General features: G+C 42.4%; 1 protein-coding gene across 1 annotated transcript; it reads right to left on the bottom strand.

The window, feature by feature from the left end:
- Positions 1-6,136: 6,136 nt before the first annotated feature.
- LOC128098910 (dynein light chain roadblock-type 1-like) lies at positions 6,137-6,666 on the bottom strand. Its single transcript, XM_052720432.1, has one exon. The coding sequence runs from the start codon at positions 6,614-6,616 to the stop codon at positions 6,326-6,328; it is 291 nt and encodes a 96-aa protein (XP_052576392.1). The 5' UTR covers positions 6,617-6,666; the 3' UTR covers positions 6,137-6,325.
- Between the last annotated feature and the right edge of the window lie 17,833 nt (positions 6,667-24,499).

Raw genomic sequence — 24,499 nt, 5'->3', positions numbered from 1 at the left:
GTTAAGAGGACTGACTACTCTTGCAGAAGACCCATGTTGGGTTCCCAGTACCCATATGACAGCTCAAGTATCTGTAGATCTGGTTCCAGGGGCTCTGATGCAGTCTGGCCTCCTTGGGGACCAGGCAGGCGTACGGTGCAAGTTAGAGGCAGACAAAAACACCCCATACACATAAAATAAATATAAGATTTTCTTCATGAAGACACAGTATAAGCTCTATTTTGATGAGCTGGGGTGGGGACTCAAGAATAAATGGATGTTACAATTGACATGCAGAGAACTTCATGTCCTGATTTTAACCTGAATGTCCATAGTACTAGAATGTCTGTGACAAGGTTTCATTGTCTGTGGGCAGAGTCAGACCTGGACAGTGTGTAAAACTGCAGAATTATGAGGAACTCAAAAATAAGATAGAAGCTTTAAACAAGATTTTTGAGAGTTGTATATCCAAGCTTGTGGGTGAGGTAGCTGAGTAGTGTGGGTATGTGAGCCAAGCCTGATAGTTTCTGGAGTTGGGTCTCTAGAACCCATGAGGTAGGAGGAAACTAAATCCCACAATTTTCCTCTGACTTCCACACATGTACTTATCACACCCTAGACCATTTCCCTCTGTCTGTCCTTAGTGTGCCATGCACAGGTCAGAATGCTTTCATATACAGAATGTGCTTCTCAGACTACATCTTAAATAGCACGTTCCCGTTTCCTTGAGCTGGAACCTAGGTCCCTAGTGTGTCAAGGGTCAGAATGTCAGCGTAGAAACCTGAAGGCAAGAACTGAGCAGGGATCATGGAGGAAAACTGCTTACTGTTTGTTTTTCATGGCTTGCTCTACAACCCAGGACCACCTGCTCGGGAGTGGCACTGTCCCCAGTAGGCTGGGCCTTCCAACATCTATCATTAATCAGGAAAATGTCCCACAGACTTGTCTACTGGGCACTCTTATTAAGGCTGCCTTAGTTATTATTCTGTTGCTGTGAAGAGACACCATGAGCAAGGGAACTGTGATAAAGCATCTAATTAGGAGCTCGCTTACAGTTTCAGAGGGTTAGTCCGTTACGGTGGCGCACAGGCAGGTGTGCAGACATTGGGTAGAGATACAGCCTGGTCTGGGCTCTTGAAACCTCAAGGCCCACCATCTCCAACAAAGCCACATCTCCTGACCCTTCCCAACAGTTGACCAACTGGGAACCAAGCATTCAAATATATGAACCTATGGGGCCAATTTTATTCAAACCACCACAGAGACATTAAGATTCTCTTCTCAGATAGGTCTAGGTCTGTGAAATTGACAAACCAACTGGGACAAATTGTGATCTACCATACCTGAATCATCTTTTAAGATGAAGCTCTAAATTTACATTGGGCCTCTTGATCTATTTTTTTTTTTTGGTGGTCCCCCCCCCCCGCCCCCCCCCAGCTGAGGACTTGAGGACTGAACCCAGGGCCTTGCGCTTGCTAGGCAAGCGCTCTACCACTGAGCTAAATCCCCAACCCCAGGCCTCTTGATCTATAATGCTACTACTTTGTATGGCAAATCGGAAAACAGATCTGTTATGAAACATTACTATGAGCCAAGTGTTTTTAAACATTAAAAACATCCTGCAAAGTTGTCTTAGTTACTTAAATGTTGTAAAGAGATGCATGACCAGGACAACTTAAAGAACGCATTTAACTGGGGGCTTGCTTAAGGTTTCAGAAGGGGAGTCTGCGACCATTGTGGCATGGCAGAGGTAGGCCCGGTGTTGGGCCAGTTGCTGAGAGTTTACATGTTAAGACAATGGCCATGAGGTAGAGTGGAGAGACTTAACCAAGAGAAGAAAGGAAAGCCCAGCCCTAGTGACACGCCTCCAACAAGACCACACCTAATCCTTCCCATACTTCCACCAGCTGCCGCCCAAACATTCAAATGTAAGCCTATGAGCACCATTCTCACTCAAATCACCACAAAAGTTAATTTAAAACAAACACGGGGTTGGAGAAATGACTCAGTGGTTAAGAGCACTGGCTACTCTTTCCAGAGTTGTTCCAAGGGATCTGGCACCCTCACACAGATCAGTGCACACAAAACAATTGGCAAAAACACCAATGCACACAAAATTAAATACTTAAAGCCCAAAACCTCGTTTGCAGCTGAGTAGAAGTGTAAAGAACAGTGTAACTTGGATAAAACCTGCTTTTCTGATTTGTGTTTTTTTTTTCTTTGAAAAAGGGTTTCTCTGTAGCCCTGGTAGTCTTAGAACTCTCAGTAGACCAGGCAGGCTGGCCTCAAATTCAGAGACCTACCTGGCTCTGCCTCCCTGGTGCTAGGATTAAACCCTGCCCAGCAGTGTTCATTCTCTTTTGGAATGATTTATGTATAACTAGGAACCCCAGGGTCCCTCCTGCCTCCACCTCCCAGCACTGGGAACACAGCTGTGCCCCACCAATACTTACTTTGTGGATACTAGGGCTCTAAACTCTGGTCCTCATCTTGTGTGACAAGCACTCGATCAGCTGAGCAGAACCCCAGTTTTGTTTTTTAATGCTGATCTTAAAAATGTATTATACAGCTTCCATGGTGGTACACACCTGTAACCCGAGCACTTGGGAGGTGGAGGTAGGCGGATCACAATTAATTCAAGACCACCTGAGGTATGTGAGGTCCTGAGTTAAAAAAAAAAGTCACCACAGTTGGACAGCCTCAAGTGTAGCCAGATCTTAATGCCTGCCCTGCAGTGCAGAGCCAAAGCTCTCCAGGGACACCCTGGGAAAGAGTGCTCAATGTTGCAGATCGGTGTTCTGGTGCCTGCCAATAGTTTTTTTAATGGTGTTCAATGAACTGGGCCTGGAAAGGAAGGAGACAGCTAAGTTGGATCAAAGGTAGGTAATTTCACAGACTCATTTATGAAAGAAAGGGACCAGAGGATACTGTTGGAGGATTTCTCTATCTAGCTGTGGAGTTTGGTTACTCATTGTCAGTATCATGTTCCCTACACCCTGAGTAAAGGCTACTTATTATTGTATGTTGAGCTTGGGGGTGGTGGTGGGGGTCTTAGACAAGCCTATTCATTCGGTGTAGAGAGTGACTAAAATGAGAGCTGTCCTTTGTCTCCGTGTCTGGAAGGGGGAAATTATTCTGTTTTAGAATGTCTATACTTACACAGCTTACCTGCACTTAACTTCAGGTGTGGGATTTTGCAGCTACAAGGAAATAGGGGGTTTATGCTTGTGTTTATGTTTCAGTCTCAAACAATGGCTCAGCAGTCTTGAGTTGTTGAGCAGGTCCCTGGTAATGTTAGAAAAGGAACTGAACAATTGTGCTGTTGTTGTTTAAGTAACAAGTACATTCTTGGTCCTGAGCTACTTTCACAAACTCCCTGTTGACTTCCCACCACTCAAGGTCCCTGCTGACTTTCCTATGGGAGATGGCAAATCCTTTATAACCATACAGCCTCTCTGCAGGTGACCTCCTAGGGCCTGTGAGCTTTAATACCAAATTACAAACTCAGCTTTAATTAGAGCAGAGCTCACCTGACCTCAGACTCACTCACAAACCTGGCTAGGAGCACAGGGTGTATTCCCCAAGTTCAATAACGAAACCATCTCCGATTGCAAGTGGGCTGAATTACTGAGAAGGCTGTTGGGGAACGGCCTGCAGGAAGAGCCTGCTGCTGTGGCTGTACACAAGCTGGGCGGAGTTCCTTCTCATGCGCTGAAACGAATACACACCAGGTGGCGCTAGTTGAAAAAACTGAGAACATTGTGGGCATTCTTTTTTAAAGACAGGAAACCCAGATTGCAGAACTATTGGAAGGTGAGGGAACCTTTTTAGGAGGCAGAACCAAGCGGGAGGAAGGTAGGTCATTGGAGGAGCTCCCTAGAAGGAGATACCGGGATTCTGAAAATCTCAAATCTATCAACTCCGTCTCTCCCTCCCTCCCATCCTCCCTCCTTCTGCTCTTCATCTTCTTCCCCTTTCTCCTTTTCCCCAGTTTCTGTGTTGAACAACCTCATGCTCTGCAGTTCTGTAACAGTCCTCTGCCTCTTCGCAGGCCCCCCAAAAGCAGTATATGGATTGAAACCTTTAGAGTCATTAGCCAAAATAAACTTTTCCTTTTTATAAACTGACTTTTCAAGGTATTTTGTCATAGAATGTTTACACATCTTTAAGAAAGAAATAATACCTACCTTCAAAACTCCTTTTTGATAAGGACAAATGACATTTCAGGCCAATATAACATTTTGATAATAAATAATTTTTATTTTAATCAGCATATAATTGCATTATTTCCCACCTTCCTTTCCTCCCTCCAAACACACACACACACACACACACACACACACACACACACACACACACAAACACACGACAGGGTCTCAACCAGGTTGGTGGTGGCACATGCCTTTATTCCCAGCACTCAGGAGGCAGAGGCAGGTGGATCTCTGAGTTCGAGGCCAGCCTGGTCTACAGAATAATTTCCAGGACAGCCAGGGCTGTTACACACACACACACACACACACACACACACACAAAAACCCTGTCTTGAAAATTGTCCCCCAAAAGAGAGAGAGAGGGAGAGAGAAATTAAGAAAACACTTTACTTTTAACATCCACATGTCAGATAAACTCACTGAATGGTCACCCTAATATTTTAGGACAAAAACGAGCTAATGTGTTGCTTCACCCATAGTTTAGTAAATAATTATTTCAGCCCAAATGTAAACTTTTTTCTTTTCTTTTTTTTGAGACAGGATTTCTCAGTGTAGCTTTGGAGCCCGGCCCGAATGTAAACTTTAAAAATGATTTTGTTTCCTATTTATTTATTTATTTATTTTGGTTTTTCGAGACAGGGTTTCTCTGTGTAGCTTTGGAGCCTGTCCTAGAACTCGCTCTGTAGCCCAGGCTGGCCTCGAACTCACAGAGATCCACCTGCCTCTGCCTCCCGAGTGCTGGGATTAAAGGCTGCGCCGCCACCGCCTGGCTCCTTTTTATTTTTATTTTGTTTATATATGAGTGTTTTGCCTACATGCATATGTCTTGAATTCCCTGGAGCTGGAATTAAAGTTGTCAGCGGCCATGTGGGTATTTGGAATAGAATCTGGGTCCCTTAGAAGAATAGACCATGCTCTTAAACTGCTGAACGAACTCTCCAGCATCCCCCCTCCCCCTAGTCTGGGCCCAACAGAATCTCACTCTGTAGCCAGGCTGGCCTCAAACTTGAGGCAAACTGAGGGAATTCTGTCTGCCCAACATAAACTACCACGCTCAGTTTACAATCTGTTTCCATTTGTTTGGCCAGGATAATTTAGGAAAGAACTAAGACAGAGACAGTTATGGCTGATGCCTATAACCCCTGAATTAGAGAAGCAGAGCCAGGTTGATCATAGTAAACTCAGGCCTTAACCTGACCTATTTATTTATTTATTTACTTATTTAATTTATTTGAATGTTACGTGTGTGTTTTTGCCTGCATATTTGTATGTGTACTGTGTGCATTCCTGGTGCCCTCAGAAGCTGGAAGAGGGTGTTGGGCCCCCTGGAACTGGAGTTACAGAGGATTGTCTGCTGCCATATGGGTACCGAGAACTGAACTCAAGTCCTCTGCAAGAATAGCCAGTGCTCTTAACTGCTGAGCTATCTCTCCAGCCTCTCTTTAAAAAATAAAAAAAATATTACACTTATTTCTTTATAAGGGAGGCATGTATGCCTCGTTCAGTCTGCAACCACAGTGGTGTACTTCAAATTATTTTTTAAAAGATTTTTATTTTTATGTTTAATTATGTGTATATGTGTCTGTCTGGGGGTGTACATACTGAGTGAGGGTACCCACAGAGACCAGAAGAGGATGTCAGATCCCATGGGAGTTACAGGCTTGGTTGTTATATGACACCTGTGGAGGCCAAAGGACAACTTGCTAGAGCTGGTTCTCTCTTTCTAATAAGCATGTCCCAGGGATTGAACTCAGTTCACGTGGCTTACAGCAAGCACCTTTACCTTCTGAGTCATTTTTCTGGCTCCTTCCTTTCCTTTATTATTATTATTTTTTGACGTTATTTTTAGTTAAAGAAAAAAAAAAAAACAGACTTTCCAAGGGTGACAAAGTGAACTGAAGGTCAGAAGGAAGCTGTGTGTGGGCTTATCATAAGCTCTTCCTCCAAAGCCTGGAAATGAGAACTGACTGGATCACCAGAGAGACTCTTTGTTGGGGTGGGCAGAGCTACCATTGGCATGGTCTATATGGGCTCTTGGGCAACCACCCTGTGCCCACTGACATGATTAACACTATTATTCTGGGGGATGTTAAATTAAGGAATGACACGGGAAGCCGAGACAGTGGCTTATTTGGTTATTCAGTTGGATTCTGAATCACAATCAGGAAATAGTCTTTATCTGGTGCAACCATAATTTCATTTTTCTTGGATCGAATTCGAAGGAAGGTTAGATCATTCTGGGGGTCCATTTCACGCACAGTGCTCCGTGCCTTCAAGATGAAGTTGTGCATGAGGTTGGCATATTGTGTAGTAGTGGGATTGTCCATGGTGCTCTTGATGGGAATGCCTTCCGTGTTCACCACGATGATTCCCTGAACTCCTTTCTGGCTCTGAAGTCTCTTGAGTGTTTCCTCCACCTCTGCCATCTCGGACCGATCCAGCAGCTCCGAGTCCACGACGCCCAGCCAGCTCCCCGCCTTTCTCCTTTCCTCTATTTTTTAAAGATACATTATTTTATTATTTTGAATTGTGAGTATGTATATGTCTGTGAAACTGAGTACAGGTACCTGTTGAGAACTAGAAGTATCAGATCCCCTGGAGCTGGAGTTATAAGCAGTGGTGAGCTGGTAGACATGGATACTGGGGACTGAACTTGTATCTTCTGTAAGAGCAGTAGGTGCTTTTAACCACGGAGCCATCTCTCCAGCCCCCTCATTTTTTCTTGAGATAGAGTCTCACTGTAGCGCCCACTGCCTTGGTGCTTCACAGTGTCACAGTGATGGCCGCCAGCCTCCAGAGTTTTGTGCTTACAGATGTTGCCAACATGTCTAGCTCTTTTACCTTTTTCTGCAGTTAAATTGTCAAGAATAGAAAGAAAGCACATTGATGTCCTCTGCATGCTGCTACCCCAGAAGATTGCCACTGAGACGTGACCAGACACATGCAATTGCGGATATGCCGGAAACTACGACCACAGTTCTAAACTTGAAGGACAGCTTCATACCTGTCAGTCTATTTCTTAAAAATTAATTTTATTTATTAATTGGTGTGTGTGTGTGTGTGTGTGTGTGTGTGTGTGTGTGTGTGTGTGTGTGTTCTTGTCAGTTCCTCCTTCCTCCATGTGGATCCTAGGGATTGAACTCAATTTGTCAACCAAGCCTGTAACTCCCATGGGATCTGACATCCTCTTCTGTTCTCTGTGGGCACCCTCATTCAATGTGTACATCTTCAGACAGATACGTATACACATAATTAGACACAAAAATAAAAATCTTAAAAAAAATAATTTGAAGTACCCCACTGTGATTGCAGATAGAACCAGGAAAGCTGAACTGGATATAGTCTCGTCTATATTAGGCTTTCCAGACCACTGTGATTCTTTTCTCATTATTATTTTTTAAGACAGGGTCTCATGTAGCCCAGGACTTGAATTTACTATATGTAGTTAGAAATAATCTTGAACTTATGATTCTCTTGTTTCTGCCTCTCAAATGTTGGGATTACAGGCATGCACTGTCAAAGCTGGCAAATACCTTGTCACCTTTTAAAAAATGATTATTTTTAAACATTTATTTTATGTGTTTGTGTGTGTTTACACACATGTGTGTGGAGGTCAAAAAAACTGCCCAGGAGTCAGGTTTTTTTTTTTTTTGTTGTTGTTGTTGTTTTTTTGTTTTTTGAGACAGGGTTTCTCCATGTTGCTCCTGTCTTGGTCATCAAATCCAGAGGCGTGGGGCCTGCTCTGGAGGGAGAGAAAAGACTGTACCCTGAAGTTGTAGGCCTTGGCTAATTTGAATCCTCTGGAACTGGAGTATATGTGTAGGAGTGGATCCTGGGGAAAGGGAATTGAATTTAAGATGGAAAAAGGAGTTTACTTAGAACAGTCATGATGCAGTGTCATGCCCTGGCTAGGCGTCCAGGAGATGGCGCTAATACACTGTAAGGTTGTGTCTTACAAGTATTGATCATATGACTGAGGAAACGGTGAAAGCTCTGCAGTAGCAAATCGTGAAAGAAGTGGAATGCCCAGAGAACATCTATGCCAAAATGCATATATATGAGGGCTGTGCTTGGTACACAGTTACTGGGCAGATTGAAGCAGGAGGACCATGAGTTGAAGACCAACCTAGGTAATTTAGTAAGACCTTGCTTCAAAATAAAAGCATTTAAAGAAGAAAAGAAAGGAAAGGGAGATAGGAAGGTAGAATGGTAGAGTGCTTGGTTAGCATGTGAGAGGCCCCTGGATTTGATCTCAAGTGCCTTACATTATATAGGCTATAAAACCCACCATCATGTCAAATGGGAGACTCAGAGGATGTTCCATTCTCTCTCTCTCTCTCTCTCTCTCTCTCTCTCTCTCTCTCTCTCTCTCTCTCTCTCTCTCTCAGACACACACACACACACACACACACACACACGTATAGCCTGGTGAAAAGGGGCAAGAGTTGAGTGAGTGTAGTGAGTGGTGGGATATAGTATCACGTGCTGGGTATGTGGCTCCTGGAATACCAGAGGCCTGTCAAGAGCACCATTGAGCATGATGGGGGCAGCATTAGATGAATAGCCAGAAACAGTTGACCATGGACATAGAAGTCAGGATGGGATTGGGCAGGAGGTATAGATCCAGCATCAGTCCACAGCAACTCAGTGAGGCCAAGTCTTCCCACCTGAGGTTTCTAGACAGGGTCTCATTCTGTAGCCTAAGCTGCCCTAGAATTCATCCTTTAGGCCAAATTGGCCTTAAATTATAGAGCTCCTCTTTTCTCATCTTTAGTGCTGGGATTATAGATATCTGCCACCACACCATTGATTTCTACTCTTAGATATATGTACCTCCCCATCTTTTCCTATAGGTCAAACTAAATCCATGCCAGCCAAACTCCGGGCCTCTTTCTCATGCCATTATTCAGCCAATGTTATCAACCATATTTCAAAAACTGTGATGCTGTTGTTTAATCCATCCCTATATGCAGACATTTCTTTATTGCCAGTGCAATTAACCTGAAGTATGATCATCGCTTATGTAGAATGCTAAGCATTTCCCTTGCTTGTCTCTCTGCTTCACCCTTGACTTATAATTTTTATTCCACACTGCAGCCAAAGGGTCTTATACAAGAACTAAGACTCATATTAAAACATGAGATCATCTAATAACACAGTTTAATGTCCTCTCTTCATTTCCCATCACATTTTGAATAAAAACTTAAGCCTCTTCCATCACCCTCAAGACCCTGAATAACCTTGGCTTCCCTCTCTGTTCTATTTCTTCATTATTATTTATTAAAGCTTGACACACAGGTTCTCTCTCTCTCTCTCTCTCTCTCTCTCTCTCTCTCTCTCTCTCTCTCTCTCTCTCTCTCACACACACACACACACACACACACACACACACACACACACACACACACTCACACTCAAGCTTGACTCAATCTACTCCTCTAAATGTTCTTACTGAGATACTCATGAAGCTTGTTCTATTTAGAAGAAGGATTGAAAAAAAGAATTAAATATTTTTCTTCCTTTTGGTTTGATCAACTTGGATGGTGGTTCTGTTTATGGGGTGTGGGTATTGGGGGAAGGAAGAACTTGAGAATTCTATCACTAGCTGACATTTGTAAGGGTGCTTGGTGCTGTTAGCCTATTGCTGCATAAGAACTTATCCCTAGATTTAGTATTTAGGGGCTTAATGTAACTTTTTTTAAAAGACATGGTTTCACTCTGTAGCTGGGTCTGGCCTGGAAGTCACAAAGATCCACCTGCCTCTGCCTCCTGAGTGCTGGGATCAAAAGCATACACCACCATGGCCGACTTAACACAGCTTTTATTAGTTCAGTTTCTGTGGATCAGTGGTCTTATTGTAGCTTGGCTAGGTTTTTAGAGGCAGTTAAAACTCCAGCAGGAAGGTTCAGCTGCCTACTCACTGCAACTGTTAAGTGGGGAGGTTCCTTGCAAATTGTTCTACTGAAGTTTCATTTTCTCATAGCCTGATAGCTAAAGTCTTGGCCCAGTTTCTTACCACGCAAGACTCTCCTAAGAGCAGTTCACAACACTGGAGGACAATAAGATTATTAGCAATAGAAGGAGGGAGAAAAGGAAAATGGAAAAAAGGGATGGGTGGGAAGAAGAGGGATTAGGAAGTGGTATCCGTTTGTAAGCTGATGACCTAGGAAAACCATTGGTAGAGTTTCCTTCTAGCTAAAGAAAGGCCCAAGGACCAGGAAGCACATGTCAGTGGGCAAAATCAGTGAAAGTAACTATCTTAGCTCCAGCAGACTAAAGTTATTCTTTGTTCTGACTGTGTTCTTAGTGGCTTGGGTGATGCCCACTACATTGGTGAATAAATGTTCCTTCACTCAGTCCATACATTCAAATGTTCATCTTTTCTGGAAACCTCTTTACAGACATAAACAGATGTACTATTTTTACCAGTTTTTATTGATATAAAAAATTCACCATCCACCATCACTTTTGTTATATTCCATGTTTCAAAAGGAAGTTATTATGTTTCAGTTCACACTCAAGGGAAGGTATTACACAGATCTGAATCAAGAATCAGAGACCATGGGGAACTATGTCAGAAGCTGCCTACCACAGGAAGGTGGTCCATTCAAAACACTTCACATGTCTTAATTCACTTCATCTTTTTCCTTCTTTTTGATGTAAAGATTTATTTCTACTATTTTAAAATTATGTGTATGTGTGTGCGTCTATTTATGTATGGGTGCACATGAGTTCAGTGCCTGTGGAGGTCAAACGTATTGAATTCTCTGGAGCTAGAGTTACAGGTGGTTGTGATCCACCCACTATGGGTGCTGGGAGCCAAACTCTGGTCTTCTGGAAGAGCAGTTAAGTGCTCTTAACTGCCAAACCATCTCTCCAGTCCCAAATCACAGGAATTTGACTATGGCTTGGCTATCTTGTCTTAAACTGTACTAATATTGTTTCCATCATAATATCAATAGCTAAAGTAACTTGTCTGAGGTTCAGCAGCTTTCAGCCTAGACTGCCCTACTTCAGCATTTCTATCTCCTTTTCGGTGCTAGAGGTTAAAAGCAGAACCTTGAATGCACTAGGCAAATACTGAGCTGCATCCCAATAATGTTATTTCTTCTTTTTTTTTTTTTTTTTTTTGGTTTTTCCAGACAGGGTTTCTCTGTGTAGCTTTGCGCCTTTCCTGGATCTCGCTCTGTAGACCAGGCTGGCCTCGAACTCACAAAGATCCACCTGGCTCTGCCTCCCGAGTGCTGGGATTAAAGGCATGCACCACCACCACCACCACCACCACCACCACCCAGCTAATTATTTCTTTTAGATGGGGTCTTTCTTGCTCTGGAGTCCAGGATAGCCTTGAACTTGGCATCCTCCTGTTTCAGTCTCCTGAGTGCTGGGGTGGTATCTGGCTCAGCATCTGTATTCTCAGGGAGTTGGCTGGAATGTGAAGTAGAAGTTGGATGGCTTGGGAAAGCAGTGGGTTGGCAAGGAGAACTGGAAGAAGAAATTCCCGAGCATCGAGAGAAGAATCTAAGTTAACCCTTAGGTAGTTCGGCTCTAGCTTGCAAGTTCCTGGTGCCAAGGACAGTCACTTGTTCCTTCTGTAAATATTAAGACAGATATGGTGGTGCACACCAGAACTTGAGAGAGTGAGGCAGGAGGATCACAGATCTGAGGTTGGCCTGAGCTATGTAGTAATACTCAGTCTCAAAATACCCTTTCCTGTTGCTAGAGTTTTCCTGCCTGGCCCACGGTCAGGACAAATCTCTCTCATCTGCCAGTCCCGCAGCCACTCAGACCCAACCAAGTAAACACACAGAGACTTATTATTACTTATAAACTGTATGGCCGTGGCAGGCTTCTTGTTATCTAGTTCTTATTTATTATTATCTAGTTCTGGCTTTTTTTTTTTTTTTTTTTTTTTTTGGTGTTTCGAGACAGGGTTTCTCTGTGTAGCTTTGCGCCTTTCCTGGAACTGGCTTTGTAGACCAGGCTGGCCTCGAACTCACAGAGATCTGCCTGCCTCTGCTTCCTGAGTGCTGGGATTAAAGGCGTGCGCCCAGCTAGCTTATTTTTTATACTACCTTTACTGTCTCTTTAAAGACTTTATTTTTAAAAACTATTTCTTTATATAACTATATATATTCCTTTTTCTCTCTTTTCCAAGCCTATGTACATTTTTACACACATTGTAAAGCATTAAAGTCTTGTTCCATCTGAATCTGTCTTATTGTGAATCTATTGTTTTAAATTGCAGCATTACTAGGGCTAAAATAGCAGCTTTGGCTGGTGGCTCTGCCCACCTCAGTTTCCCAACATGGCGGTGGTACATTTACCACCAGCTCTGGGAGCCAGCAACTCTTAGAAACAGTGGTTCTATGCTTCTATCAAAGCAGCATGTAGCCCAGAAACCTCTTTTTTGTACTAGCAAAGGCTAAATCCACCATGCAGCATAATGTAGATGCCTCATTCCCGCCATACTGCAGGTCAAGCCAGGAACCCGCCATAGTAGCTCAAACCGGCAGGCTGCCGCTAACTTGAGAGAGACACTAGGAAGCTGTTTTTAGCTCTATTTTAGAATCTTTTTTCATAGGTTTTAGGTGGAAACTCTTGCCAACCCGTTGGGTGCCATTCATTTACTGTCAAGCAGTGGAAGAATACTATTCTGGGGACTGTATTTGTACAGTCTGTGGCTACAAAGATGAAATATAAATTGAAAATTTTGAATAACTAACTCAAATCATTCACTTAACTGTCATTTATTAAAACTTGAATTCTCTCACTACTAAATGTACCAATAAGGAGTGCTACAATATTAGGACATAAGCAATTTGTAAATTGTTTGAACAGATTTTAACCAGGCTTACTACTTTGGCATTCTCTATTATCTACTTAGCAATCAAAGTGTCTCCTCCACTTAACATATAAAGTTGAAAATACTTTCACAATATTTCCAGTTAAGCTTCTTTTCATATTACTGCTGCTTTTTCTCTACTCAAGCGTAGTATGACAAAATTCTATTTCCTATTTTATCAATAAATCTGCTGTGTTCTTCCATTTGGTTCATTAACAACTTACTATGATTCAATTTCAGAGATATGAAATTAAATACTACTCTACAAATTACAATAACCAACTTCTCCAAATGAACCATAAGGTAAAACCAAAGTTAAACTACTTTTTCTTCATTTGTCTACAACAAGCCAAAGCTTGATAGTTCATTTTAGTAAGCAGAGTGGGCAGAATTCAGGAGTTTATTGGTAAGAAGTCTGACCTACAACAGAGAGGACATTACAGGAAAAAAAGAAAAGATGAAATCACCTATGTTATCTAATTCATAATTTAAAGTTGGAGAATATAATTGAAAGGCAACCTGGTTTCCTTTTTAACAAAACACCCAAAGTAGAAGAACAATGTTTTTCTGCATTCAGTATTTATTAACTAATTATGAAGAAAAGTAGGTTGTAAAAACCTACATATAAAGTGGGCGTGGTGTTGAACATCTGTGATCCTAACACCCAGGAGGCAGAGGCAGGAGGATCTCCACATGTTCAAGGCTAGCATGGACTACATATTGACTTCCAGGCTGAGGAGGAGTACATAGTGCCTTAAAAAATCAAAACAAGAGGCTGGAGAGATGGCTCAGTGGTTAAGAGCATTGGCTGCTGTTCCATGAATCCTAAATGGTCTTACAATAAAAATCCAGAGCCAAATATCAGGGTGAAAGCTGAAAGATCAGAGAAGCAGAGCAAGCCATAGACGCCATCTCTTACCTCACCAACTCCTCAGCCCGAAAGAGAGCAAGTTCCTGTCTCCCCCTGCCTTATATTCATTTCTCTGTTCAGCCATATCACTTCCTGTCTCAACCTTCCTAGTGCTGGAATTAATGGTGTGAGCCACCACTGCCTGGCTCTGTTTCTCTTTTATACTGGATTAACTCGTATAGCCCAGTGTGGCCTTAAACTCACAGAAATTCAGACGGATCTCTGACTCTGCCTCCTGGGTGCTAGGATTAAAGATGTGTGCCACCACTGCCTGACCTCTATGGCTCTGTGGCTAGCTCTGTCCTCTGATCTTCAGGCAAGCTTTATTTCCTAGATTACAAACAATATGTCAGCAAAGGCTGCCCTTCCAGAGGTCCTGAGTTCAATTCCCAGCACCCACATGGTGGCTCACAGTCATCTATAGTGGGATCTGATGCCCTCTTCTGGCAAAAAGCCATACATTCAGACTGAGCACTCATATACATAAAATAAATAAGTAAATCTTAAAAAAAAAAATCAAAACAAGCTAGGCATGGTGGTGCATGCCTTTAGTCCCTGCACTCAGGAGGCAGAGGCAGAGGCAGAGGCAGAGGCAGAGGCAGAGGCAGAGGCAGAGGCAGAGGCAGAAGGAACTCTAAGTTCAAGGCCAGCCAGGTCTACAAAGTGAGTTCCATGACATCCAGGACCACACAGAGTAATCCTGTCTCAAAAACCAAAAAACAAACAAAAAAATCAAAACAAGACTGGGGAGATGACTCAAAGGTTAAGAGCACAATGCTTTTCTAGAGGACCCAGATTTGATTCCAAGTGTACACATGGCAATTCACAACTATCTGTAACTACACTTCCAGGGGATCAGACACCATTTTCTGAATTCTGAGGACACCAGGCATGCACATGGTGCACAGACATACATGCAGGCAAAACATCCATACACAGAAAATAATAGTTAAAAAAAATCAGCCAGGTTGTGGTTACGCACGCCTTTGATCCCAACACTCAGGAGGTAGAGGCAGGCGGATCTCTGTGAGTTTGAGGCCAGCCTAGTCTACAGAGTGAGTTCCAGTACAGTTAAGGCTACCCAGAGAAACCCTGTCTCGAAAAATCCACCCCTCCAATTAAAATATCTTAAAAACAAATAAACAAAGCAACAACAGTATATGGAGAATGTTGGAGAAGTTATATCACCTGGGGAAAGCTATTAATTTTTGTTCTTGTTTTAAAAAGCATCTTATTTCATAGCCCAGGTGTAGTTGGAGTTTTCCTGCCTGGCCCACAGTCAGGACAAATCTCTGTCACCTGCCAGTCCCACAGCCACTCAGACCCGACCAAGTAAACACAGAGACCTATACTGGTTACAAACTGTATGGCCGTGGCAGGCTTCTTGCTAACTGTTCTTATAGCTTAAATTAATCCATTTCCATTAATCTATACCTTGCCACATGGCTCGTGGCTTACCGGTATCTTCACATTGTTTCTCATCGTGGCGGCTGGCAGCGTCTCTCTGACTCAGCCTTCCACTTCCCAGCTTTATTCTCCTCCTTGTCCCGCCTACACTTCCTGCCTAGCCAATGGCCAATCAGTATTTTATTTATTCACTAATTAGCAACACATTTGCCATACAGAACATTCCACAGCACCCAGGTTACCTCGAACTTACCATGTAGCACATGCTGGCCTTGAACTTATAGCAATATTTTTGCCTTGGTTGCCTGAAGGGTGGGCTCACAGGTTTGTTCCACTATGCCTTGCTTAAATATTTAGTTTTGATAAACATATGAACTACCAATCTGGTTATACCATTAGATTTAGATAAATAACAACCAATTTCTAAGGAATAAACTTGACACGTTGATGATTGCTTCATTTATTAGTCCAGTTTTATGTTTTCATGTTGTAGCTGTGGTAGCGCTCTGATGACTCACATGACTATCCCAGAGTCTCCTTATTTGTCTATTAGAATTGTTAAGAACTTCCTTTGCAAAAGTGCTCATTTTTATGTATCTAAGATACCAAAGCAGTTATTCTCCAAAGAATATCAATATCAGGAATTAAATTTAAAGAATTAAACATACTACAAGAGAGTTCATGTTTGAATCCTGCAAATGTTCTGTGGGTCTAAATGAGTCCATCTGACAAGCTTTAGTAGCCTTGAAACCCTTACTATTGACTCAGGCTCAACTTCCTAAGGACTGGATTACAGGTTAAGGCTGCTTTTTTCTCTCCCTTCCTTTGTGGATCATGCATGCCCCCTACCCCCACCTTCCAGACAGGGTTTCTCTATATAGCTCTGGCTGGGCTTGCCTCAAACTTGTGGCAGTCCTCCTGGCCTCGAATTCACAGAGATCCACTTGCCTTTGCCTCCCAGGGTTGTTTTTGACTAAACCTCAATCATTTGATTTTACCAATAAAGACTTAGGAGCCAGATGCTGGGGTGAAATCTTGCTAGTTCAGAGAGGCAGAGAAAGCACCCAGCTGACCTTCCTCCTCCACAATGTCCCAGAAACCGCTCCTCTCTCCTGCCCTCTCATACAAGACTCCTCCCACTGAATGTCCCTCCTTTCTACTTCCTGTGTCTCTCCATTGGTCCTCCTGACTGCCTCTTGCTTTCTATGTTTTTTTCTTAATAATCCTATATTGACTTCCTGTCAACTGGTTGCTTGTTCTCTTGACCTATGGTAGACTTTATTTAATCCTGTTTACAATATTCAAGCAGAAAGCTCTTGGATTAAAGGCATGTGCTAGGGCTGAGCCATACCAACTAGAAACAGGTTTTTCCAGTAAATAATGCAATCTCAGGATTCACAGTGTGATCAAATACCCTGCAACATCCCAGTGCTGTGATTAAAGGCTTGGTCACCATATCCAGCAACTTTTGGGCTTTTTGAACCTCACATGTGATTCTGATTATTGGGTCTGGTAACTGTCAAAGTTTGGTCCCTGGACCTATACTATTAACAGCACCTGGGAACTTGTTAGACATGCATGTTCCCACCCAGTCCAGTGGAGTCCAGAGGCAGGGACTAACAGTGAAACCCTCTTGGTAATCCTGGTGCTTAGCCTTTTCAGTGTTTGCTGTAGGTATCTGTGTTCTGCTCTCTTCCTGCACTGATGACGGAACAAGACTGGGGTACTTAGGCAGATTCTCCTCCCTTGGGGTCTTCTTACTTTTAACGTGTCTGAAGAAGAACGTCTGCAAATGATTATTGTTTGGGGGAACAGATTTGAGACAGAATCTCATTAGGAAGCCCAGCTTGGACTTAAATGTGTTGTGATAGTCCTGCCTCAGGCTCTCAAGTGTTGTTATTACAAGAATGAGACAGCCAAGCCTGGGCTATAGCATGAGACTCTATGTCACCTCTAAATTTAGCTTGTTTATTACATATTTATTTTATGTGCATGTGTGGGCATGCACATTGTGGAAAGTGTGTGGAGGTCAGAGGACAACTTGTGCAAGTTGGTCTTCTCTTTCTACCATGTGTGTCTTAGAGATTGAACTCAAATCACCCAGATTGGCAGCAAGTGCCTCTGCCCACTGAGTCATCTGGTCAGCTCCAAGAAATTCTCTTTTTTGTTGTTTTTTTTGGTGGTGCTGGAGAGTGGACCCAGGCTTCAAGAATGTGAGGCAAGCACTCTGCAACTGTGCTTCTTCCTGGTGCCAAATGTTAGTTAAAAAAATTTTAAAGTAGTATTGTATGTACATATGATGTGTGAGTATATGCATACCATGGTGTGCATGAGGAGGTCAGAGAACAATTCTCCTCCAGCTTTATGTGGGTCCCAGGGACTGAGCTTGGGCTGTTAGACTTGTGTGGGAAGTGCCTTTTGTAGGCAGACTTTTCTTTCCCACCTGCCAGTTCCCAAATAACCAATACAGAGACTTAATATTAATTATAAATGCTTGGCCAATAGCTCAGGCTTGTTACTAGCTAACTCTTACCACTTAAATTAACCCATTTATATGAATCTACATTCTGCCACATGGCATTACCTCTTTTTAATCTTGCACATCCTGTTTCCTTTTCCTGTCTTGCTGGTGATTCCTCTCACTTCGCCTTTCTTCTTCCCACTGTCCTTATTCTGGTTCTCCGTCCTAACCTTATCCTGTCCAGCTATTGGCCAGTCAACTTCTTTATAAACCCAACCATAGCGACATATAGTCACACAGTGTAAAGGAATATTCCACAGCCTTTTCTTTAACCCATTGAGCTGTCTCACTGGCCCTCTCACCTCTAAATGTTGTTTAAACATCAAACAAACACCACAAAGGCTGCTGTGAAGAAGCAGTAGTACTATGACTTGAAAAGATACTTTGGAATTGAGAACCATTATAGTTTGAGTATACAATGTCCCCAAAGGCTCATGTGTTGGAGGTTTGGCCCTCAGCTGGTGGGACTATTGAGAAGTAATTCAGTTATTAGGATGCTAACTTGATGGGTTAATCAAGGGATGATTTTGCAGCTGGATGGGCTATTAGGAGGTAGGGCCACTTGGAAGAAGTAGATCTTTAAGGTGTAGCTTTCGTGCTTTCTCTTTTTATTTTTGAGACTGTGTCTCTGTATACAGCACAGCCTGATGGTCTGGTAATAACTGCATAAACAAGAGTAGCCTCAGACTTCTGGTTTTCAGGGTCTCTGTTACAATCATAGCCAGCAGAATAACAATCCAAGGAATGCAAGAATGTAGTTCGGTTCAACAGAACTAAGTAGCTGGTGTTGGTTTAAACTTCAGGAGTCTGATCCTGAGTAGTTTACTTTAGACACATTTAAGCACAGCACGAGTTGGGAAAAACTTTGCTGGTGATAATTAACTCAATCCCATGTGTACAATAAAGTACAAAATATTGAACTTGACTACATCGAGGGTCTTTGAAAAGTACATGTGGCACCTTCTGTAAGGATGGGTTCTGTAGACTGGCTACATGTGGCACTTTCCATAAAGATGGGTTCTATAGACTGACTACCTGTGACATCTTCTGTAAGGATGGATTCTGTAGACTGGCTACATGTGGCACCTTCCACAAAGATGGGTTCTATAGACTGATTACCTGTGACATCTTCCATAAGGATGGGTTCTATAACTGACTACATGTGGCATCTTCTGTAAGGATGGGTTCTATAGTCTGACTACCTGTGACATCTTCCATAAGGATGGATTCTATAGATTGACTAAGAAAAACAAGCTCATGATAAGGGTCTGGGAGAGGATCTGGCATGGTCTTGACCAAGTAGTGCCAAGGTACCAGGCTACCTTCTGGGTAGATAACAGGTTATGTATCACTTCCTTTGTAGAATTAACCCTGTGTGCTTATCTGTGAGCCCAAAGACCTCTGGACTTATGACACCTGGGATCCTTTTGCTTCTTCTGTCTCTGGAGTGCTGAGGTGATAGGAGCATGCCAGCTCCCTGGCTTTCATGGTTGGATCTTGTCCTTGTCCTTGCCCTCTCTCATAATGGGCTTCCTGGCTGCCATGAAGTAAGAAGCCCTGCCCTGCAATCCCCACAGGCCCAGCAGACACAGCAACAGAGCCAGTGGTCTGTGGAAGGGAACCTCTGAAATTGTGAGCCAAAACAAACATTAAATCCTTCCAGATTGATATCAGGTATTTTGTCATAGCAACTTAAAGTGACTAATACAGTGACAGTTAAGTAGGTAGGGATACCAAAAGCAATTGTCCTGGAGAAAATGCTACTCCAGCATTGGCCTAGAGTCCTGTGTATTCCTACTAGCAGCAACATCTGTTTTGTCTCCTTGGACATGTGTACAGAAAGAAGCCCAGGCAGCTTCAGCAGCATGAACCATATGAGCGGAGATCAGCAATCTTCTAAGATGGGAGCTCTCTTAATTACTTTTCTGTTGCTATGAAGAGACACCATGACCAAGGCAACTTACCATTGTGGCAGGAAGCAAGGCATGATGCTGCATCAGTAGCTGAGAACTTACATCTTTTTTTTTTTTTGAGACAGGGTCTCTCTACATAGCTGTAGCTGTCTTAGAACTCATGATGTAGACCTTGAACTCACAGAGATTTGCTGTCTCTGCTTTTCCAAGTGCTGGGATTAAAGGTATGCACCACCACACTTGGCAAGAGCTTACATTTTATCCACAGGAAGCAAGCAGAGAAAGAGAGACTTGGTAGGCCTGGCATGGGCTTTTGAAATCTCAAAGCCCACCCCCAGTAACACACTTCCTCCAATAAAGCCACATTTCCTTATCCTTACTAAACAGTCCACCAACTGGGAACCAAATATTCAAATAAATAAGCCTATGAGGAGTATCTCATTCAAACCACCACAGGGTATTGTTGAATTTGTTTTATTTCACTCTTTGTTCTTTGTGGGGCCCAATACCCAGCTCCCAAATAATCACATAGGGAGACCTTTTCTTACTTATAAATGCCCTGCCTTAGCTTGGCTTATTTCTAGCCTCATTTTCTTAACTTAAATTATCCCATATACCTTTTATCTCCGGGCTTTTGTCTTTCTCTATTCTATATATCTTCCTTTACTTCCTAATCTATGGCTTGCTGTGTAGTTGGGTGGCTGGCCCCTACTGTTCTCCTCTCCTCCTTTCTCTTGCTTCCTTTCTTCTCCTCTAAGATTTCTCCTCCCATTTATTCTCTCTGCCTGCCAGCCTTGCCTTTCCATTCTTCTGCCCAGCTATTGGCCGTTCAGCTCTTTATTAGACTAACCAGGTGTTTTAGACAGGCACAGTAACACAGCTTCACAGAGTTAAACAAATGCAACAAAAAGAATGTAATACATCTTTGCATCATTAAACAAATGTTCCACAACATAAACAAATGTAACACATCTTCAACTGATATTCTACAACAGAGAATGTCTTGTTTTATGAATGCCTATGTAGGGACCCATCCCCTTTCCTTTGACTGCTTTCAAGAATGTTTCACAGGTTGTGTATTTTTCTCTTTCTTATGAAAATCAGCATGTTAATTTCCTTTTCTTTTCCATGCCCTGTAGGTTGCTAACCTGTAGGAAGAATGTCATTCTCTCAGAATTCCTCCTGAGATTACAGGAAATATTATTTTTCAAATAATTCACTGAATTTATTCTGATACAGACATCCACTTTAAAGCTTTAATGAATGTGGCATGATTTAAAAGAGGCTAATTTCCAAAAGCTCTAAAAATAAAATTATGATGGATGAGGCGAATGGAGAACCATTTATATTAGAGTCACAAGCTCAGTTGCCACAGGGGATCTAGAACTTGCTTGCACACCTTCATTTAGTCAACTTTGTCATTGTGATGTGTAGTGTGTGTATATATCCCTTTGTGTGTGTGTGTGTGTGTGTGTGTGTGTGTGTGTGTGTGTGTATGTGTGTACAAGCCAGAGATCAGTGCTGGGTGTCTCCCTCATGTTGTGCAATAATCTTTTTGTGCACTGTGAAGATGTGTCACTCAGATTGGTTTAATAAAAAGCTGAATGGTCAATAGGTAGGCAGGATTTTTGGGACACAGAGGACACTGGGAAGAAGGGCAGAGTTACCAGCCAGATGCAAAGGAAGTAGGACATGCAGGAGGAGAGGTAACAGCCACAAGCCACATGGCAGGACATAGATTAATAGATATGAGTTAATTTAAGTTATAAGAACTAGTTAGAAATAAGACTAAGCTATAGGCCAAGGTTTCACAATTAATAATAAGTCTCCATGTCATGATTTGGGAGCTGGCTGGCAGCCAGAGGAAAATCTCACTACACCCTCTCTTGCTGAAACTGGAATTCCTCACCATTTCAGCCAGACTGGCTGGCCTGCAAGACCCAAGGCTTCTGTCTCTGCCTCTATAGTGCTTAGTTTACAGATACATACTATCATATTTTGTTTTTTATATGAATTCTGGCGATCCAAGTACTCAGTTCTTCATGCCTGTGTGGCAAGTACTTATTGACTGATCCATTTTCCTAGCTTGTTTTTATGAGACAGGTTCTCACTTTGTAGACCAGGTTGACCTCCAAATTGTAAATATTTTCCTACCCAGCCTCCTGAATGCTGGGATTAGAGGCCTGTGCCACATCTGGCTGCCTGATAATAATCACAAAAAGAATTTAAAGTAGAACTTCAAAGTGGGAGGTGATACCAGAAAGGGAAGAAGGAAAGCGTCAAGTAGAGCGTGTCAGACAGTCAGCAACTACTCACTGCTCTCCTAAGGGACTTCAAGAGGCCCTAATGGCAAAACATAATGTATTCATTTCAGTCCCACAAACAACAAAAATAAAGCTACTGAAATCTGATTATAATTTGAAGGAAAATATAAGCCCCTCAAACATTAATTTTAGCTGGGTGGAGTGGCATATGCCTTTAGTCCCAGAATGAATGAATCTCTGTGAGTTCCAGGCCAACCTGGTCTACATAGCAAGTTCTAGGCCAGACAAGGCTGCATATTAATTGATTAGATTAATTATTGTCTTAGGGTTTCTATTGCTATGAAGAGACACTAGGACTACAGCAACTCACTTACAGTTCAGAGGTTCAGTCCATTATTGTCATGGCAGGAAGCATGGCAGTGTGCAGGCAGACATGGTGCTAGGGAAGGAGCTGAGGTTCTTACATCTTGACTCACAGGCAACAGGAAGTGGTCTGAGACACTGGGTGTGGCCTGAGCATATTTGAGACCTCAAAGCCTGCCTCCATACTGACATACTTCCTCCAACAAGGCCATAGCTATTCCAATAAAGCCACACCTCCTAATAGTGCCACTCCCTTTGGGGGCCATTTTCTTTCAAACCACCATAATTAGTTAGAAACTATGAATTATTTCAAAAATATTCTAAATGGCAAGAGGAAGGGAACCAATCAGAGAAGAAAGGGTATGGGGAAGGCCAATGGGGTGTTGAATAAGAACAAAATTTAGCAGAGCATGTTTCCACATGCCTTTATTTCCCAGCATTCAGGAGACAGAGGCAGGAGGGTCTCTGTGAGTTTGAGACCAGCCTGATCTACATAGGGAGTTCCAGGAAAGCCAGAATTACATAAAGAGACTCTGTCTCAAAAAAAAAAAATCAAACAAAAAACAAACCCCCAAATGAACAAAACAACCCCCCCAAATTTAATGATATATATGTATGGAAATGCCATAATGAAACCCATTGCTTTTTACAATAACTAAAAAAGCAATTATGTGTATATGTTGACTATAGAAACAGTTTCATACTATCTGTCTTGGTTACTATTCTATTGCTATGAAGAGACACCTTGACCAAGGCAACTTATAAAAAAATATCATTTCACTGGGGGCTTGCTTACTGTTTCAAAGGATGAGTCCATGACCATCATTGTGGGGAGCATGGCAGCAGCCAGGCAGCCAGGCATGGCACTGGAGCAGTAACTAAGAACTTACATTTTGATAATGCACGTTGGCATACCTCCTTCAACAATGCTGCACTTTCTAATCCGTCCCAAAACAGTTCCATCAACTAGGGGCCTAGCACTGAGTATATGAACCTATTTGGGCCATTCTCATTGATACTATTGCACTATCTGAGGTCTATTGCTCAGCTCTTCACTTTCATGATAACTTTCTTCTCAAGTATCTGAAGAGATATCCTATGCTATAGAAGTACAGGAGAGTACAATTTCTAAAATCCTTAGGTGAAGCTCCACTTGGTTTCATTCCCCACAGTGTTCTTATTAGTTGTTTGGCTTTCCTTGGGGTAGGGAGTACATTGAATCAAGGATCTTGTACATGTTCCCAAGGAGTCTCTATTTTGTTTTGACTTCTTATTTTTCTAGTTCTCCCACCCTCTCTCAACAAAGTCTTTAGAGTACTGACAAACAGACTTCTAGCATCATAACAAAATATCCAGGGTAGATGCAACCAGCATTTACATCTTTTGGTAAATTAATTTGTTCAGTATTAACAAGCAATTAACATTAATTATGTGGCTGCAGTCTAATCATCCCTGCAGGGACCTGACAGTTGCCAGACAATGCATATATAAGATCTTCACATTTTTCAAGAGAGGCAAGGTCTGGCCAATTTTGATGAAATAAAAAAATCCACTTTAACACTTAAGCATCAGGGCTGGAGAGATGGCTCAGTTGTTAAGAGCACTGGATGCTCTTGCAGAGGACCCAGATTTGATTCCCAATGCCTACATAGTACCTCACAATTGTCTGTAACTACAGTTTCAGGGGATCCAAAGCCCTCTCTATCTAGCCTTTGAGGGTACCAGCCACACAAGTGGTATAAAGACATGTATGCAGGCAATGTAAAACACTTGCATGCATTAAAAAACAAATAAAAATTAGCTTTTTTGTTCCTATTTTATTGGTCTAGTTGTTTTACCACTTATACCTGAAGCTTTCTTTCTTTCCTTCCTTCCATTTTTCTTTTTCTTTTCTTTTCTTTTCTTTTTTTTAAGCTATAGTTACACAGTGTAGACCAGGCTGGATTTTTACTAACTCATAGAGATACTCCTGCCTCTGCCTCCCAAGTTCTAGGGTTCAAGGCATGTGCAATAACGCCCAGTTTTACTTGCAGCTTTTATGAGTCCCTGCTCAATTCTATGCGGGAAGGTGCTGAGTTATCTTGTT

This window comes from Peromyscus californicus, unplaced genomic scaffold (genome assembly GCF_007827085.1).
Source record: "Peromyscus californicus insignis strain IS unplaced genomic scaffold, ASM782708v3 Scaffold_6__1_contigs__length_162567912, whole genome shotgun sequence".
Classification (NCBI taxonomy): Eukaryota; Metazoa; Chordata; class Mammalia; order Rodentia; family Cricetidae; genus Peromyscus; species Peromyscus californicus.
Note: the sequence above shows the minus strand (reverse complement) of the source record. Positions and strands in the feature narration are given on the sequence as shown.